The following is a 20175-nucleotide window of genomic DNA, read 5'->3' as shown; positions in this document are numbered from 1 at the left end:
TAAACGTACCACTTCCCAGTTGTATTAGTATTCCATGTCATTTAGAATTATACTTGTAAACTTTAATGCAAAAGCATTGCCATTTCTCTGAAAGCCAGAGGAAGAATCAAAGTCAGGTATTGTTCCAATGAAAACTAAAGGATCTGCATTTGCGTGACTTCTTTTTGCTTTTCAAAACCATTAATTTTATTTCTCAGTGTATCTTTATTTTACAACATCATAGGAGAGAGTTAAGTATAAATGTCTGAAAATATTGACCATCTCTTTGGCAATACATGTTACATGTTCCTTACTGGTGTTTCTAAGAAACTTCAGACAGTTTTTGTCTCAGTTTATTTTTCAGTAATTGTGATTATCACTGAAAATGGAAATGCTTTTTATCCTCCCCCCCTTTTTTTCCCTCCTTGAATGATCAACAAGGGGAAAAAAAAGTGTTCATTTAAGTAAAGATTTTGACAAGAATGTTTTAATCAAGAGGAACAAAAATATGAAAATATGCAGTGCTATTTTAACATGCTTTGACAACACACTTGTACTCTAAGTCTGAAAAAAAAAAAAAAAAACAAAAAACAAACCAAACAGTTCTGCAATATCATCAGATATTTCCATATTAAAACTTTAAAATATGAAGGTCTTTAATGAAGTGAAATACTACTTCAAAAATTAGTTGTTAAATCTAACCTAGAGATCATTATTACTGGACTGAAGTTACATGTGGGACAATATATATTACTTTCTTTTCCAGGTTCCACATTCAAATCTGAATAAGAATACTTAATTTTTATTGAAAAGTATTGTTCTTATACAACAAATTTTCTTTATGACAATCTTTTTGTGTAAGTGCGGAAAAATTATCTGAAGTTTACAATGTATACTATATGAAGCTCATGGTCCCCAAAATTGAGTTTGTCAATCGCCTCTCAGCACTTTTCAGACACACATTATCTATGACATTAAGTTGCTATTACACATATTCTATTAAGCAACTTCCACAAACAAAATAATAGCTTAAGCAGTATATGACACAACAAAAGTATGTATTTTTGTTCACTCCTTTCGAATTTGCTGTAGGAAAACAAGGAAATGGAAAAATAGAAAAACTGTATGAAAAAACAGCAATATATTCAGTCTAATAGGCTCTCTCTGGAATAGGCAGTACCAGGTATTTTTTTCATCCTCAAGCAAACAAAAAATCCCTGACCACACACGGAACAAGTAATTACACACTGTTGGCTTCACTATGGTTAAATCTACCTTCTAACATTAAACAAGAGGGGCTGTTTCTACACTGCTAGCTACTACTTAAAATTCCCAACCACAGGAATAATTTTATAAAGCTTTACTCATCTAGTTCCACCTGTATTAACCATGTTTATCTTATCAGCTGCAATATCTGAAGGAACACTTTGGAACTCACCATCTTCACATGTTTAATTTCAATTACTATAAATGAAAAAGTGCAAATTAAAATCTTCTAAGACCATTGCTCCCAAACTGTAAGACAGGACAAATCAAATAGTGACTATTGTGAAAAAAAAAAAAAAAAGAAACAAAACAAACAAGCTCCAAAACAAACAAAAAACACCCCACCACACTACACTCCAGGATTTTTTAATAATTGAGTTTTTACTTTCTATACACCGAGTATCAGTTTCAACTTTTTCAACATACTAAGGTTTTCCAAAAGTCCAAGAAAACCTCATGCTCATGGAGAAAGAAGACATATTAGCAGTTTTAGTGCAATACATTAAAAATTTTCTGTTTGTACTTAGCATTCCTGTCTCAGCAGGACAAAAAGTAGCATTGGCTATCACTGTCCATTTCCACTGAGGAAACAGACAAAACCAAAAATCTTCTACAAGGTTGGACACATTTACATAAATTATGTTCTTTATGACTTCTTAAAAGAAAGCTACCTGAAAGTGATGAATTTCAAATACAGTGATTTTCTGTTACACTGGTTTATCACACATGAATCACCAAAGAACATGAGGAAAAAAACTGGTCTCCTGAAAGCTCAATCTTAATAGCCCAGAAAATTACTTCTGGAACCTTCCACGGGAGCAATCAGTCATGAAAATCAGCATTTCAACACAGACACACATGTTCTTCCAAACCTAACTGGAGAGGCTCAAGAAGTTAATCACTCCAGTTTCTTGTTACTGCCCTTCTGCACTCATCTGTAGATGAAGCTGGCTGATGTAGCACAACACAAGGCGAAGGTACCCAAACTTCAGCTTTGTGCAGCAAGCTCTTCAACTGCTACGTATGTTCCCTAAGTGAGTATGTATCTCTGCTCCATGTTCAGATTTTCAACCCTTCTAACATCAAAAGTAAGAACAGCAAACAGGAAGGAGAACGTACTCCCACTTACAACTTAACTTCTTATTCTGCACATTATGAAAAACTCCTGATTACAGCTAGTGCCACTGTCAAGACCTTCTGCTTCAAGTTCAAATTCCAGCTCTCTTACAGGCCCTGTGCAGAACTACTGAGAAAGTCATTCTTGTAATTCTGTGAATTAATTGGTACATTCATCTCTGTTTTATCACAGAATTATAGAGCATTATAAGAATATATTCATTGGCAATTTGAAGGTGTTCATATTCTTATAAATTTAGTTTTCAAGCTGCAGATTGAATTTTAAATTGGAAGGCATCACACAACCTATTCTTCTGACATCTGCACCAAGTATAAAAAAATCAGAGCTGTTGAAGTAGATGAAAAATCACTTAGTGATAGAAATGAATACTAAAAATCACTCTTAGGAATCTTGACACTCAGATTCATTATTCTGATGTTTTAGCAATTCATAAATCAAGTTTCCTCAATAAATACCCATTAAGCTATATAACATTATAGATACATTAACATGTAACAAAAATAAACTCAAGTCCTCTCATTTTAACCAAGTTGTGTACACGATAAAACATGAACTGATAATAAGATTAAATAAGGAATACACTCTCTACAGGTATCATTCCCTGCATGGTTTAGGGAAAAATGCAAATTATCATCCCAAACCCACTGGTCAAAACTGCTGTAAACTGCAGTTGGTATGGAGAAACACACAACTTATGTTTATTCTTAGAAGGCTGGCAATAAAAGTGCATACTTGACTCAGCTCCAATTCTCCAACACAAAGTGCAATTTTAAAAAAGACTTCACAGGAGGAAGAGGTAATTATATGATTGACAAGTTTGTATTTTGGGCAGGACAATCAATTCTGGCAACTGCATTAATGCAGTAATGACTATAAAGTGTCATACTACTATGTGTTAACTGTTTGCTAAGAATTTAACCAATGCCTTATAAAAATAGAAAATGAAATTGTGAGAGGAAAAGGAACAAGAAGTCCTCTTGAGAAAGGAACCACTCAAAAAAAGTGGTGGGAGTCCTAGATAAGGAAACAGCTTCATGATACAAGAAATAGATGGTGAGAGAGCCTCACCATGACATCTGCCATCAAAAATGATCACTCAGACTATTACATGTGGTCTTATCAATGTACATGAAATCACAGAAATTGCTTCAAAATAAAAGTATTTGTAAATAACTAATCAGTTAGTGAAGACAGGATGGGAACACTTGCTTATATCCAGTGTATTCATTTCTGCTACTATTATTAAAACAGACTCCCCACTAAAAGTTTTATATTTCTTCTGAATGAGACCATTTATTCAGTCCTCCAATACAAAGCATATAGGTAAGGGATTAAATACAACCTTTATGACATATCTTTTCAAAATTTAAATTATGAGGTTTAATGAATTACCTCTTCTTTCTCATGTAGCATTATATGAGCTTTCAGACTGGCTACTCTGGAGAATTTCTTGTTGCACACAGGACACGTAGGATCTTCACCATTGTGAGTACATTTATGAAGCGTCAAGTTGAATTCAACATTAAATGACATTGGACACTGGTCACATCGGTGAGGCTGTTTGTTAAAAGCACAAAAATAAAGACAAAATTCAGTCTTCCCCTAAGTTACATATACCCTAGGTGACACATATATAACCATAAAAATCAACATGTTTTAAATAAAAAAAAAAGGCAATTCAAGTACCTACATATGATAATAATTAATACCAGTCTGAACTATTTTCCCTTCTTTGCATCTCACTACTGAAAATGCAAATACAGCATTTCAAGAGCATATCGGGAAAGAAGGCAAGGGAACTAAAGACAGTAGAGACTCAAAATTGAGACTGAATGAAGTTAGCGGGAAGAGAAGAATGAGCAAGAGACAGAAATTAGTTTTCCTACTTTAACTGAGATTGTGAACTCTCCTTAAAGCAAAATTAATACTCAAACTGACAAAGAACTTAGTTTATGCTAGGAACGACTGATCTTCAGTTGGTATCTGCACAATTGTTTTCATTCTTTAAGAGCACCTTCACTTTACAGAAGTGTGCAATAGTATGTTTTTATTTATAAATCAACTTTACAATGCTGAAGTTTATGTAAGTAGTTCTCTGTATACACGAATTACCATCTCATTGTCCTACATTTTTCCAAAACTAATCCGTATCTACAGCTACCTCAAACAGTAATAAAATTATGTTTCTATCACATGTAAAATGGTTTCAGCTTTGTGAAAAAGAAAGCAATGAACAGAAGTGAAATGCTTCAGATTATAGATAAAACCTGTGGCAAATGCTTCATTTTAAAAGTCAGTCCAGTCTTAATCACATATTTATATTTGCCTCATACTTTCCCAAATTTGATTTGTAAGCAGCTAAAGTGATGACTAATACATACATACTAAGTAGGTTGCTTGACATTACTGAAAACAGCTATAAAAGCCTAGCGGGGTCCAACTAATCAATACAAGCAATATTTTCTTCTTATTGCTAATGTGTAGAATGATTCTGCAAACTCAATTAAAAGAAACTCACACATTTTATAATCTACTTGAATATTTTACAAATCAAAGAAAATGGCCAATATTAAAACTTAGTGAACTGGAAGCAACAATCCAACTAAATGGCAAATTAAGGTCCTGTCTCAAAGAAAACGTGAAGAAACATGAAAGAGAAACTTCATAAAACTCTGAGGTCCCCCAGCAGTAATTATTAGTGATATGATTAAAAACCCCTGAAAATTATTTCTTATGTTAGCTTTACTTGTCAGTATATGAAAATATCAATATACACTGGTATTTTTAAAATGTTTTATTTCCTAAAATTCATACCTTGTCATTTTGCTCATGATCCCTCATATGGCGCTGGAACTGGGTCTCTTTTGGAAAAGACAGCAAACAGATCTCACACTTAGGGAAGTTAGGTACTTGGTAGGGAAAATTACTGTTCTCTGTACTCCGTGTCAGAACATCATCTACAAAACAAGCATCAAAACATTTGTATGAAGTCACATCTACTGTACTTGTAATTTACTGTAAAAAAACAGAATTCTTTGAAGCAGAAACTATTCAAATGCCTCTAAGATTTTGACTTATACAAGACTTTAACTTCACTGAATCTTGAGTATCTCAGGCATAAATATTACTGCTTCCCTTAACACAGGAACAAAGGAATATACCCATCCCTCTAACTGCCAGTCCTAAAGGAGACAAAAAATCAGCTTTTCCTAGTAACTTGAAATAAATCCCTTATGCAGTTCATAATCACCCATCAAGTTTGCAACAAAATAAAATGCTACCAAATACAGCAGGTATGAGCAAGACACTGTCTGGGATTGCTTTTAATAATATTATATCACATGTTTCTAAAAAAACTTTTTAATATGACATACTCAGCAGTTCTGACTACACAGGTTTTCTGTCCTCCCCTGCTCCTTTCTATTTTCTTTTTGTTTTCTTTAAGAAAAATTTAGGCATCATTTATTTCTTCTACTTCTGGCAATGCAAAACCTTTATTAGTTACCTTTACAGCCATAAAACCCACATCAATGTTTCAAATAGCTGACAGATGCAATAAACTGCAAGTCAAGCTGTACACATGCAATCAGTGGAGAAAAAGTTTTTGTTTTTTTTTGATAGACCCAGTCTAAGCCATACAGTTTTCTTGGTTTGAATTCCCACAGTTACACAACTTTTGGTATAAAAGTTGCAAGCTTCTATATCCTCTTGCCCAAATGGCTGAACTCAGTCCTATTAATATTTTCCTTATTATCTTAAATATTTGTCCGACTAAATTAAACACATTTTACACTTGAGAAGATACTGTATTACTAAGGAATTTATCCTTAAAAAAAAAAAAAAGTAATTGGCAGGAGGGGTTAAGATATCTAAGATCATTCACAGTAGTATTCATAAAACAAAAATAAAAATCAATGGAGTCGTGCTGCAGAATAAAGACACTAAAGAGGGGAAAAAAACCCATAGAATTCAGTTTCAAACACTGCCACAACTCAAAGTGTATCAATAACAGAATGCAACAGGATGCAAAATAGTGGGAATGTTGATTTTATTAACTAGACACACAAGGCCTGATGTTCTCCTTTAAGAAAGTCCGTATGTCTCACCATGTATGTAAGAACTAGGCACAGAAAATAACAACATAGCTAGAAGTTTACAACATCCTGTTTACATTTCCTCAGAGGGAACCAAAGATTGAATTCATTAAGTATTTCTGCTCAGTACTTCATCTAACTCAAAGTCCTGTCTCATTCAATACACAATTTACAGGGGAAAAAGAAAAACAAAACAAAACAAAACAAAACCAAATAAATCAGTACCTTACAGCCTGACCACCATTTTTCCTGATAAAATTCTCAAACTTAAAATGCTTTAGTTGAGAAAGCTCCAGAAAACATTTCAGCACAAGATATTTTTTGCAAGAAATCTCAACTAAAAACAATATCCTAGGGACTTTCCATTTCTGGATTAAGTTGCCCAATTAACTTTTGCTTTGCAAAGTTTAGTTATGCATTTTTCTGTTAGAGAAAAATACTTTAAGTATCACGAAACTTTAACATGTGTAAACTTAAACCTACTGCATGCTTTAAAGAACTCTCAACTGTAAATTCATAGTATATGCAAACCATATCAGTAACAGGTATCCTTTCCATCCCTGGAATGGTCACAATTCTTCAAAAGCTGAAAAGCACAGCTTTAACTACAAGACACTGTCTTTTAAGTATCCTTGTGATAAACATACCTGAGTGGAATAAAGGGCACAAAATCAGTTCCTGTAACTATTGGCATGACAAGAAAAAGAGAGGTGAAAGAAAAATCTACCCTATACTTGGACTGTATGAAAATTTAATGCAAGAAGCTTTCCTTTCCCCTAGAAAAAGGAGTAATTGTTCAACCTCATGAAGGCCTGACCTCTCACTTTAAATTGACAAATGAAAAATGATCCAATCCATGACTTTAGAAAGGCCTTGAAACCTTTCTCCATAAACCAAAGAGATTATTATCTTTAAACATTCACTTTCAAGATCAAAGACACCAGACAACATACAAAAACAATGCCTAAGTAATTGAAGTAGCTAAAGTGTAACTTTCAAATAATCAAAGGTGCTAACTTGTCTACAATTTGAAACACAGAAAAAGCAACATGCTCACTGGTCTCTGAATAATATTATCAAATTACTTACTTTTTAGCTCAGTAACATTTCTACATATCATTTTTATTAAAATGTGTATCATATCTGTATCAACCACAATAATTATTAATCTACCCGGTATTTCTTCTGAAATTCAAAAAGGAGTTTAAATTTTTTTTGCTATTGTTATATTTAATATGTTAATGAAAACTTAAATATCCTTGTGATGTTTCAACAAAATTTGATAACTACAAAGTGTATGAAATCTTACCACCTGATACAGAGATATATTATAAGATACTTCAGCTTTTCTTTAAAAAGAAGGAAATGATCACCACTAAAATAAATAGAAAGGAGTAACAAAAGCGTAATCTTAAAACTATTTCATGGGAAAGAACAGAGAAACAGCCTAAACTGGCAAATGAGCAGTTGAGCACATCACACCCTGTACCAAAGCATGAGGAGTTTTTCTCAAGACTAGTTCATTGGTGATTATAAACCCTGAGCTACTTGCAAGCCTTTCCACCTAAGGCCCTCAGACCACAACGAGCACACATTTAGAAAATTTGTTAGACACAAGCAACATCTTAAGCACAGATCTGTCAAAGAAAACCTTTGTAACTCTTTGCAAAGCCAAATCCTACACTGTACAGTCCAGCTTGAAGAAGGCTGCTTGGCAAAGGACTCTCACAGCAGAAATGCATCTAAAGGCCCTTAAGGATAAGGCACAGCAAATCAATTTAGGTTAGATTCCAGAAATCTTCAAAGGCTCAACTATTGGAAGATCAGGCTGAAGACTGCTCTAAGTATTTACAGCCGGTATGAAAATAAAAACAGCCCAGTCTGGATTTAAAAGAACTCTGAAAGTTCAGCTGTTTCACTCAAAGGGCAGGACTGAGGTCTAACACAGATTAAAATTAAAACACAAAGTAATTTATTCATTAACACTATGTCTGAACGAGCTTAAGGGAAAGATGAGACTATGATAATTTTTTTTCAATTAAATTATCACTAAAATACAATTTGGTCCTCTATCACCAGCCAAATACTGAGTGATTCTGAGAACTGCACAGCTCCCTTTTATTGAAGATACAGGAAGTGACTTTATTTTACTTTTCCAGTAGTAACGAGTATTCAGAATAATATCCCTACTGAAAAATCAAGCTATTGGCTAACAGCAAGGACAAAACTGTTATGTTGTGTTTAGAACTGAGAAAAGAGAAACCCAGAAAAGATATTATCAATTTAGAAAGTAACAAGCAAGTGAGCTATATTTCAACTTTTCAGGCAGGTGTCACAGACTCATAAAATATGACTTCGGTCTGTCTTCATTTCAATGTAAAAATGAAGTAAGTTTGGCAAAGTTTTTTGTTAGAAGAATTAATAGCCAGATAAAGACATTATTTACCCCGATACCTCTGTATCATAACAAATCAAAGTAATAACCTACATTACCATATTTCAGGGAAATCAGCAGTAAAACCCTATAGTGTAATCATCTTTCCTTATATCAGAGAAAAAATGCTTTTAGACACATCAGCTTGGATCATGAAACAAGCCAAACACTCCAAAATACCGAACCTATCTTAAAGACCAGTATTTTTGAATACCCAAAACCACGTAGATTATGTCAATTCAAGAAGGTGGCAGTGGGGTATGGATCCTGTACTTTTAAGAGCACTGAGAAGTTTGTTAATTTAAAAATAAATACATAAAATACAATTCTAAAAATTCCTTGCATACCAATTGGGAAATCAAATAAAAATACTGACATACATGACATAGCATTTGATGCTCACAATTCATCATTTATCAGATTAGCAACCCTATCATAAATAGCTAATATGGTGTCTCTGCTCTCAGAAAATTATAAATACTGGGTATACAAATTAAGCAATCTGTTTATTGTCATATACACTCTGTCCAAATGGAAACATGAGTCTGCTGCCTGTTAATGAACAGAATGCCACTCAAGTCAAAAATACAGAATTAAAAGTTTGAGTTTTCAGTTAAAGACATTAACTGATTTTAAAATATCACATCAAGAAAATCACATGAAAAACTGGCATGCTCTTACTAGAAAGAAGCTGCATTCATAAACACACATACAGAGAAAACACAAAATTAATACCAGAGCAACAAATCCTCTGAAAAATAAGAGGTTCTTTCAAGTCTGCACACTACAACAAATAATAAACCTCACTGAACAGCTGCGAAGTTTAAAACACTGCCATTTATTAATATTAACTGCATGGAAACAGTTCAAAGGCTCACGGTCTTTTTTTTTTTTTTTTTTTTTTTCCAAACTTCAATTTGCATGTTTGTCTTGTTGCAACATAAATCAACCATGCTCCATCACAGCCTGAGAGAGACAGTCAAGTATCAATACAATTAAACTAAACAGGGAGCACTTAGGTCATTATGCACTGTCAAACATACACTTTGTCTGTATTCTTACAGTTTGTCCAAAGTGCCCAAAAATACCAGAAACAGATTTGCAAAGTACCTATCAATGATAATAAACTTCCAGCTTAACGATGGACTTATTTAAACACTCTTAATGTTACAACCTTTAAGTTCTTTTCAAATTAATTGTCACAGCAGAGCCGCAATCAAGCTTCGGGTCATCTTAGCTACAGATTTCTGTGATACAGCCTTCATGAAAACTTGACCTCAGGAGTTGAGTCAGCAAGCAGGTGCTCTCTCCCATAAGGCACTGACGACAACTCAATGTGGAAGGAGGAAGACAAAATTAGAGCAGCCCCAACCATTCCTTCCTTCCTTATGTAAGCAGCACCGTGCCTCATGGCCGCCTGCCGTCCTCCCTGCGAGGCGCAGATGGACTCGCTCAGCTGTAAATGCAGCACAGCCTTATTAGATCTCTAATAGCCTCCTCACATCCGACGGAGAGGACATTGCAAATACCACACTCAAGCTTGCAGAATTCATGGATGAAAACTTGTCAAATGAAGTTAAATGGCAGCTGGCAAATCTAGGGACAAAGGGGTCTGACCCTATCAAAACCTATTTACTAATTTATGAGTGGAGAGAAAGTGGTAGGACAAGAGAACAAAACAGGGATGACAATGTTGATGTTTCCTCACACTACGCTTGAGGTCACAGAACACAAATGATAATAAATCATTAAAACATTTGCTTTAGTTCCGCTACCATAAAAGAATCAGGTTAGTTTAAACTGAGCTCCGTACTCAAACAAAAACAACAGTCATTCTTCATGACTTCTAATGGGGGGAGCAGGGGAAAGAATCAACTCTCAGACCAAAATCCAGAAATCAATCAATATTTGCTCATATAAGACGAGGTAGTTTTACTACATTATGGTCAATACTCCGTCTGGAATTTAAAGTAGTCACAAGTCCAGACACTTAATGCTGGGATGGACATCCAGGTGCCAACTGCTCAGCATTTCCCAACACAAAGCAGCTGCACCCCGTTCAGGACCACAGAGGACTCCAGATGTTGCACAGCAGCAGAGAAGCCCAGCAGGACACAGAATTAATAGTTCCACTGTACCTGGTTAGATGCTAAATAGATTGTTCTGGGTCTGGCCAGGATGGAGTTAACTTTCTTCACAGCAGCCTGTACGGTGCTGTGTTTTAAATCTGTGACTAAAACAATGCTGATAACACACCAATGGTTTAGCTATTGCTGCACAACGCTTCTGCAGTGTGAAGGCCTCCTCTGTTTCTCGCTCTGCCCCCACAGCGAGTAGGCTGAGGGTGGGAGAGGGGCTGGGGGGATAGCTGACACAAATTAACCAAAGGGCTACTCCATGCCACACAACATGGAGCTCAGCAATACAAACTCGGGAGTAGTCCTTCCAACATAGTCCTTGCTCAGAGACTGACTGAACATCAGCCTGTTTGGGAGAGGTGCTGAATATCTGTCTTTGCACCACTTAGTTGGGGGTTTTGGTTGGTTGGGTTTTCTTTTTTTTTTTACTTTTTTCCTTCATTTATTAAACTGTCTTAATTTCAAGCCACAAGTTTTTTCTTACTTTTGCTATTCCACTTCTCTCTCCTACCCTACGGCAGGAGGAAGACAGAGAGCGGCTGGAGGGTGTTTTATTGCTGGTCAGTGTCAACGCACCATATAGATATGACACTCACATCATCTTAATCTACACAGATAACTGAAAATCAACATTTCCTTAACCAACTCTGATAGCTTCATCTGACAATCGGGTAAATATTACTATATTTATTGCTAAATACTCCAGGAGTTACACTTTTTTGACAACTGCATACAAATATAACAATCCAGCATTTTTCCGCTGTTTCTTTTTGGATGTTTCCTGACTGAAAACTTGACCCTTGCTTGTGCCCAACCACTACACTGTTAACAGAAACTTCAGAATGAACTAAATTATTTGCTAGATGATCTTCCCTCTCCCTTAGAGCAAACACAAACCAACTACAGGAAGAGTCTTTTTCAAAATAAAAAGATATGAGTGGTCTCAAACAGGAATTTAATTACATTTGGAAGCACTTGATGCATCGGAATGAATGAGGTATGAAGGTATGAGCACAACTGCAATAAGGAATAGAATAATGAGGACCTGCAACTGGCAGAAAGCTATTATAGAGAAGGGACAGAACAAGGGCTGAAGTTATCATACAGCCAGAATGTAAACACAAGTTATTTAACTGCTTAGATAACTGGGGAGAAGGCATAGACATATTTCAAGCATAATGAGGAACTAATGTGGAATTGAAGTACACCAGTGTAATCTAAGTCTAGCTTCTTCTCATTGAGAGCCAACACACCCCTCATGCATAAACTTAGATTTTGTTACTTCAGAACACTGAGATGACCAAAAGTATCACTATTAAAGACTAAAGGTTATATTTTCTAAGGCAAAAGTTTGAGCAGTTGTCCCTCCTGTATGTTTTAAAAAGAAATTACCTGTACCTATTGTATATGAAAGATTTAGCTCACACCACCAAAGGAGTACCACAATCTATTAATTCTTGCCTGCACAATATCACTCACCTATTCTTCTCTTGTTGAAGGCCACCACATAAAATCCTAGTGCACAACTAAAATAATCTACATAATTTAGGGAAGACTTAACAGGTGAGTTCAAGTTATATTTTTCTTCAAGAATACAAAATTGGAATGTAAAGCCTCAGTACTGACTTTCCCCTAATTCAACATACTCACACCCTAACTGATGCTAGCAGACTGACAGGCAGCAAACAAAATACAGCCAGCTCTGCAGAGGCAGACTTAAAGCTACATTGCTTTCTCTGTGTTTCTAATCTTTGTGTATTTAATATTTCCCACTCTTCATATGTAAATGCTGTTAAAATTCAGGCCTTCTGAAGGCTCAAAATACTCATTTTTAATTGCACTCAAAGGAATTCAGTTTAAACTTGTGTAACAGTAGCCTCTGGGTTTCAATATAGGATGTACATTCTAGGCTTAAAAACTGTTTCAGTACACCATGCAAATACTTCACTTTGCTCTTCAAAGAATTCCTCTTCTGCTATTTGAAAATGATCAGGCAATTGTGAAAGTCAAAACTGCTCATTTCATGTTGCTGCTATTCAGTGACAAGCAGCACTAGTACAAATAGAAAGAACCTTCACTATGGGGAAGTAAAATTTAGGGGAAGAAAAGACAACAGTGTGCAAACACAATAACAGAGTCCTCAAAATCCTTCTCATACACATCAAATAACAACAGAAATAGTGAAGCAGTGACTATCAATTCATGGCAACAACAACACATTTATTGGGGCAAAATCAAAACTCTCACGGATTAGCAGAAAGAACCAGTGGCAAAGTCAAGTTTTCACATTACCTACAGAAAAACCTTGTCCACTATAGTTGCTAATAAAATAGCCATAAGCACCTAAAATATTACAAATATTATAAAAATATAACAAATATGTCTTCAAACATTATCTTTTCATTAGCTGTCTAACTGAGCAGTAAAAGCCTGGCATCTCTTTCAATTCCAGCTTAATAGCAACCCTTCATTGCTAAATTCTAATTAAAACAGAGTTAAGTAAGATTTTTCAAAATAACAGCCTTATGAGGCCCACCATATTTTTAAAAACTTTTCTCAAAGAAAAATCATATTGCACCTTTCAAAAAACTTGTGTGTTTCAAGGCTTTTTGTTTTCAATTTTTAGGCACTTTTCCCAAGCTCCAAACATCTTTAAAAAAAGCATCTTCTATTACACTAATATCTTAAAGAAAGCATAACAAGAATATTTTAATCAAAGTCAGTTAGTAAAATTAAAAGTAAAGGTAACAGTTTGAGGGATTATTCCAAGAAAGAATCGCTAAGATATCCAAGCTTAAATAGAGAAATAAATACATTCAGAAAGGGGCATGAGAAAACATATACTAATAAAAATAGAACACCATAATTTTTCCCCTGCATGTTTTCTTTGTGCTACCTTAGCTGCCTGCATAACAGAGGTGGAGATCGCTTTCTGGTGTCTTACAGAGACTCCCAAGGGAACAGAGTCAACAGAACTGCCCCCTCAGCCAGCGGTTCTCAAATGAACGTTGGCAACAAGGCACAACAGACTACAGAAAATTCACATGGCCTGAAACTCTGACAGTTCAAATGCTGTAACATGGGTTACTTCGAACCAGAGCAGCCACAGTAGAAACTCTGAGGCTACACACATGAATAATTCTCTTTTAACTTCCTTCTCAGGTTAGAGGCTGTGTCACGAGAACCTGTGTAAATGTGTTATTAGCGTGTTAACACCACTTATGTGTTAGAGGCTGCTTGTCCCTTTCTTTCTTTAAAAAGATCTGCATGGAGTAGCATTTTTTCTAATGCATTCTTCTTGCTTTATAAATACTCAAGGTCTCATCCTCAAATTTTCAGAAAGGTAAGAGCCAAGGACCCACTGCACCTCTGCAAAAGGATTTGCTATTCAACCACTGCTAAGGAGCCAGGGGCAAGAATCAAGGAGCAGCAAAAGCCCAAATCACAGGAGATTACCTCTTTTAAGCCTCTTGAGAACTGTATCCTATACTTTATCCATCTCAGAGAAGAATCACAGAATGGTTAAGGTTGGAAGGGAGGTCTGGAGATCATCCTACCCAACCCCTCTGCTCAAGCAGGGCCACCTAAAGCCAGTTACCCAGGATTGCATACAGATGTTTTTTTAATATATCTACGGAAGGAGACTCCACAACTGCCTTGTGTAACCAGTGCCAGTGCTCAATCACCCTCACTCACAGTAAAAAAGTGTTTCCTCCTGTGTTTCAGTTTGTGCCTAGAGGTCAATTTGAACAGTTCAATTAAGTTTAAAATGAAAAAAACAAAAAAAAAAAAAAAAAAAAAAAAAATCACAAGACAGTTTTGGGAAAACACCACCAATGCAAAAAAAGTTCCAGAGTTCAGGTTTTTATCCAATATGTTTAATTGTCCTAGAACAAAGAACATGTTCCAGTATTTGACAATCATGGTGATTAAAGAAGTCTAAGTAAGCTGCACAACAAAACATTACTGATTCACCTTTATTTTCTTCCAAAGCTGTATTACCATAAACATACAGACTGTGTAACTACAGACAGCAACACTTCTCTTCCATGAAAAATATTAGCATACCAGGGTTGCAGGCATTCTGAGGGCCACACTAAAAAGGAACACCACCTAAAAATGTACAATATCCTAAGAAAAAGGTATTAAATTTCTTTTTGTAAACAGCTATTTTCTAAACAAAATTCCTCCTGCTGAAAGTGGAGCCTATGGAATTCACAACCAGCCTTCAAAGTCTGTCAGCCTGCACATGACTAGGACAGTCAAATGTCCTGAGAACATAAATTTCCCAGATTCAGGCTGTTCTGCTCAGCCAGACCTTCTTCATTCATGACCTTCTTTCAGCCACATGTATGTGTAGAACAAAACTCGATGTTTGCCAACACTGACTATGCTGTTTTCCCAACCTGCTGAAATCTCAAGGACCATAGACTCCAGAACCCACAATATTTGCCTATACAGGGCAGAGTCCTTACAATTGCAGACTGCGAAGTCTCTGAATCCCTGTGGTAGCCCCAGACCCTGTAATTCTAAACTGCCGTCTGCAATCAAACTACCTCTGTGAAACAACTGCATTAAAAAATTGGCATATTTATTTTTTTACATACACAAAAAATACAAAATATGAACAAACTCACAGTAAGTCCTGTCAGCCATACACATCTTACCATAGGAAGGATTTAAGATTAAGATCCAGTTACAAGCAAAACAGATACAGCTACTAGGCACTTTTTCTGGCCAGCTTGTCTCAGTCTTGTTCTTTTTCTCATTCATACATTGTGCCATTATTAGAGAAGCTTACACATGTATGATACATGTGTACCCTTGCAAGAACTACTAGAAAATTAGGTAGACATTCCAGTTAAACTTTAAAAAAACCCTCATCTTCCAAAACCGCTAACAGGCAAAGCTCTTTGGGTCCTTCATTATATACCTGTTAAAGTTCAAAAGCTGAGATCAACAGCTCCAACAAACAACAACAAAAAAAAATAAAAACTTCTGGTAGGAACCTGTGGCCCATTGGGCATTCTATAACGGAGAGAGCATTTTATCCAAATTCCCAACACCCATGTAACAGTACAGCATAATTTTTTTTTGCCTACCAGAACATTTCAATTCTACAAAAAGTATTCTACAGAAGGCTCACCTACACATTCCTCTTGAAGAGCCAGAGCGCACCTGCAAGCATTCAGAAAAAGACATTCTAAATATATACTGAAAATAGCAATTAGTTTACTTCATTACTGAAATAACCATGATATCTTAATGTTTCATGAAACTTTCCCCCTTCGATCTGGAAAGAAAAAAAGAAAAAAATCGACTGCAACATGCTTGTGCTGAAAGATAAAGTCACTGATGAGGGTTTCGGGTCTGCCTGAAACACAGTATTCGTGCAGTTTGTGGGCTTTATTCAGATACTACTCACAGAACCCTAGTAACAGCAGGAATGAACTACACAAAAGAGCCATAAAACTCACTAGCTACAAATTGCTGTCAAAAAAACCCAAGCCCATCAAACCAATCCTGCCGTGAAATATTCTCTAGTCACCGACTACACTAAAAGCAAGAAGAAATTTAAAAACTGAAGCGTGAGACAGATTAATACACAACTGGGAAAGAAAGCCAGTCCTTTTTTATACGGATACTCACAAAGAAAACAATTACAAAGATGGTTTTACAGCCTCAAGAAAAAAAAAAAAAAAAAAGCCCTCCTTCTTTTAATCGGGGAGATGGAACAGTTGACTCTTAATTTTCACTCGTTTATCATCCTTTATTGGAAGCTCTCATTAACTTGTCCCGGGGGGGAGGGGAGGCAGTGTAAGGGGAAGGAAAAGAGCGGCGGAAGGACCGCGGAGCCTCCTCGCGCTGCCCGCCGCGATCCTCCTCCGGCCCTCAGCAGCCCCAGCCCGCCCCGCGCCGCCGCCCGCGCCGCAGCCGGAGGCGCGCCCCGAGGAAGAGGAAGGCGAGGCCGCCCCGGCCTGGGCCGAGGCGCCCTCCCGCGCCGGCAGCCCTCGCCGCCGGCCCGCGGCCGGGCAGCAAACGAATGGGCGCCGGCCGCTCCGGCTCCCCGCGGCGGGCTGTGGGGCCGTTCCGGCCGCCGCTCCCCGCGGGGGGAAGGCGAGGGGCGGCCCGGCTCCCCCCCTCCGCCGCGCCGTGCGGGCCGCGGGGCGCTGCCCGCGCGGTATCATTCCGCAGGGCCGGGCCAGGCTCCCTCCCCTCCCCTCCGCCCTCTCGCCCAGGCACTCGCACAATAGACCCGGCCTTCCTCCCCCATATCCGGGGACTATATGCGGAGCCCGCGGAGGCTTCTCGCCTCCTCGCGGCGCCCGCGCCGCCGCCCCCGGGCGCGGACCGCGCTCGCCCAGCCGCGCTGTTTACCTGACTCGGCGCCGGCCTCGCTACTCTCCCTGCCGGGTTTGGGCGGCCGCCCCCTCGGCATGGCTGCCCCCTCCCTCCCCACCCCCCCCCCCCCCGCGCCCCCCCCCCTTCCCCAGCGCGCACACACACACACACTTGGCAACGGCGGAGGAAGCGGCGGTTGGTGAAGGGGGGACGAGGGGGCGGGGACGAGAGCGCGCACCCGGCCCTACACACGGGCCGGCAGGGATCGGCGCGGCGGCAGCAGGACAGGCCGCGGGCTGGCGCAGGCGCACTCGCTGCCGGAGCGGGCGGGGAGGCGAACTCACGGCGAGGCCGGGCGGCGCAGGCGCAGTGAGCGAGCCTCAGCGGGAGGGGGCTACGCGACGGGGGGGGGCTGGTTGCGCATGCGCGAAGGGCTGGGCAGGGAAGGGTTGCTATAGCTATGTGTGGTGGCGCATGCGTGGGAGCTGGGGGGTGCTGAGGTGTCCGGTGTTGGCACAGCCGCCCGCCTGAGGGCCGTCCGGCTCGGCCCCGCATAGGCCGCGGCGACGCCCGCCGTGAATCCTGGTTTTAGCTCTAGAAGTGCATAACGCGGGCTCGGGGCTCACCCCGGCCTCGAAAAGGCTATTTCCCCCAGCAGGCATGCCTGGCAGGGCCGGCGAGACTTGCTGCCTGGCTGCTGCTCGGTGGGTGACCTCGCAGAGCCCTGGCGCCTGAGTCACCCCGTGGCGTGAGGGGATCTTGGTGTCATAAACCATCACGGGATCATTTAATAGTGTTTGGATATCATAAGTCGTAATATTTAGGTCTGTCACTTGTGTGTAGTGAAAGTGTGCTTTCTGGAAAGATACCAATAAAGATGGAGATGTTTTTACTGGTAGCTTGTTCCAGTGCTTCACGGCTTTCGTTGCCCCCAAAGACACTGCTGCACATTATCTTTGAATTCATATGATTTCAGCTTCTAAAATGAGATTATTGTACCTCTTCCTTGCTCAATTAATAAAAACCTTCCAATGCAAAATGCTTTCGATTAATCTTTTTTTCATTATCTCAATAGCCTGAGCTGTTCTAAAGCTTTCTCTGAGTTACATTTTCTTTCTACACATTTAATTTTTAAATACTTTTTTAGAAAGGGTGTATTTCTGTACAAAGAGAATTGCTATGAGTTCTGCCTACCTTGATAAAACTACCTTTTTGTTGTTGTTATTGTTGATTTGCTTATGTGTGCCTACTCAGTCTTCACCCGAAGCTTGATCCAAAACCCACTTCCCACCGAACCAGGTTGCAGCTGCCTGGTTGCTCAACTGTTAAAATGCTGAAGTTCTCGCTGATTTCCAGGATATCCCTTTTTTCCTCACCACATCACATATGGGTAGCACCTGGGCAGTTTCTTTATTTCAAACCATACAGCGTTTCAGTAGCCTGTGTTAAATCACATTTAATATGATGTAGGCTTAGTTAAGCAAGCTGGATGACCCTGTCCTCATTTATTACTTTAATGTCACTTTCTGTAGTCTCTGCAAACAGCATTAAGCAGGCACTTCAGATCACTGATCAGAACAATAGGGCAGGCTGGGTACTGATACCTATAAGCTCTAGTAGGAAAACAATAGTTTTGTCATAGTTGAATGTTAATTATCACTTTGTTAATTCATTTATCTTGCACATGTATGGAACTATTTTTTTTCGGCAGTTCTAAGTTAAATGCCTTTCAGATACCTAATTAAATCACGTCTAAGAACTTGCCTTTAGCTACCAAATTCAATCATACCAACGAATGAAATCAGGTTTTTGGAATGCAAGGTTTCATTTCTTCCCGAAGGCTAAGGTTGGGTAAGCAATATTTAAATAATTTCTTATTCTGTCTGCCAGTAAAAAGTGTACTGTGTTTAATTTTCTCTGCAGAAGTGCATCACTGGAGCATAAATACGGAAAGGAGGACTGAGGCTGCTGTGCCCCTTGCCCAGGGCTCCTGCGAGCCGAGTACCCACTGCAGCCCGGCGGCAGGCGGGGAAAAGGCAAAGAACAGCAGTGGCCTCTGGTGGTTATAGGCTGGTTCTGTGCTGAAAATTAAGATTGCCGGTCGTTTCAGCAGTGAACTACAACCTACGACAGACAAGGTGCCAGCTCTTCACGTGCTTTCAGTTAGACTCTAGGGACAGGACTGAAAACCCAACCGCCCCAACCGAATGAGTATCTAGAAAAATTTGGCAGAAGCTCATTATTTAGCTACTTGTCCTGATTTTGTTCTAACACTGTTATCGGGATTCACTTTCACTACATTTTTTGCTGAGGATTTCTGCTTCAGGAATAAGAACTTTGAATCTTGAGTTTTGTTTCAGTTTTGTGAAGAACTGATGTACACTTTACAGGAATGTAAGTGCGATTGTATGTGCAGGCAACTTCTGTCTCTACTGATAGTAATGAAATTGTACATCATTTATCAAGTCTAAGGCAAAAGCCAACTTTAATTGCTATTTTAGCTTTTCAACATTATTGTTCCCTGCATGTCTTTCAGTGTCCAGCGGCAGTACACAGTCATGGTTAATTCTGTACTGCAAAAATCTGTGCATTATCTGTTTTAAATTTATGTGGTATGTTTGTCGTTGCCTATCAGACTTTTAACATTTCTGCATCACACTCATTCTATACGAAACTAGCTCTGCATAAAAGTACATAAGACTTCAGGTCCTCAAAGGGCCTGTGGTAGTGGGAGATAAATAATAGTTTATGAAGAGTATATGAAAATAACATTTTATTAATAAG

At 38.5% G+C, this 20175-nt stretch overlaps 1 protein-coding gene across 8 annotated transcripts in view; it reads right to left on the bottom strand.

Moving 5' to 3' along the window:
* ZNF236 (zinc finger protein 236) overlaps positions 1 to 17756 on the bottom strand; it is a 92538-nt gene extending 74782 nt beyond the window's left edge. For 5 of the 8 annotated variants that reach the window (XR_006165779.1, XM_042798056.1, XM_042798057.1 and 2 more), the window contains exons 1-3: positions 17428 to 17495; positions 5198 to 5340; positions 3776 to 3940 (exon numbers count right to left, since the gene is read on the bottom strand). Coding sequence is in view for 7 of the 8 variants with exons in the window: in XM_042798056.1 (XP_042653990.1) it covers positions 3776 to 3940; positions 5198 to 5340; positions 17428 to 17488 (369 nt within the window). In the remaining variant the exon portion in view is untranslated. Of the gene's footprint in view, positions 1 to 3775; positions 3941 to 5197; positions 5341 to 16195; positions 16228 to 17427; positions 17496 to 17560 lie in introns of those variants that run through there. The other 3 variants (XM_042798061.1, XM_042798059.1, XM_042798062.1) reach the window with 3 other exon arrangements.
* Positions 17757 to 20175: the final 2419 nt, after the last annotated feature.

The sequence above is a fragment of the Tyto alba genome, unplaced genomic scaffold (genome assembly GCF_018691265.1).
Source record: "Tyto alba isolate M040663 unplaced genomic scaffold, T.alba_DEE_v4.0 Super-Scaffold_27, whole genome shotgun sequence".
Classification (NCBI taxonomy): domain Eukaryota; kingdom Metazoa; phylum Chordata; class Aves; order Strigiformes; family Tytonidae; genus Tyto; species Tyto alba.
The sequence above is the reverse complement of the archived record's forward strand: the minus strand, read 5'-3'. Positions and strand labels throughout refer to the sequence as shown.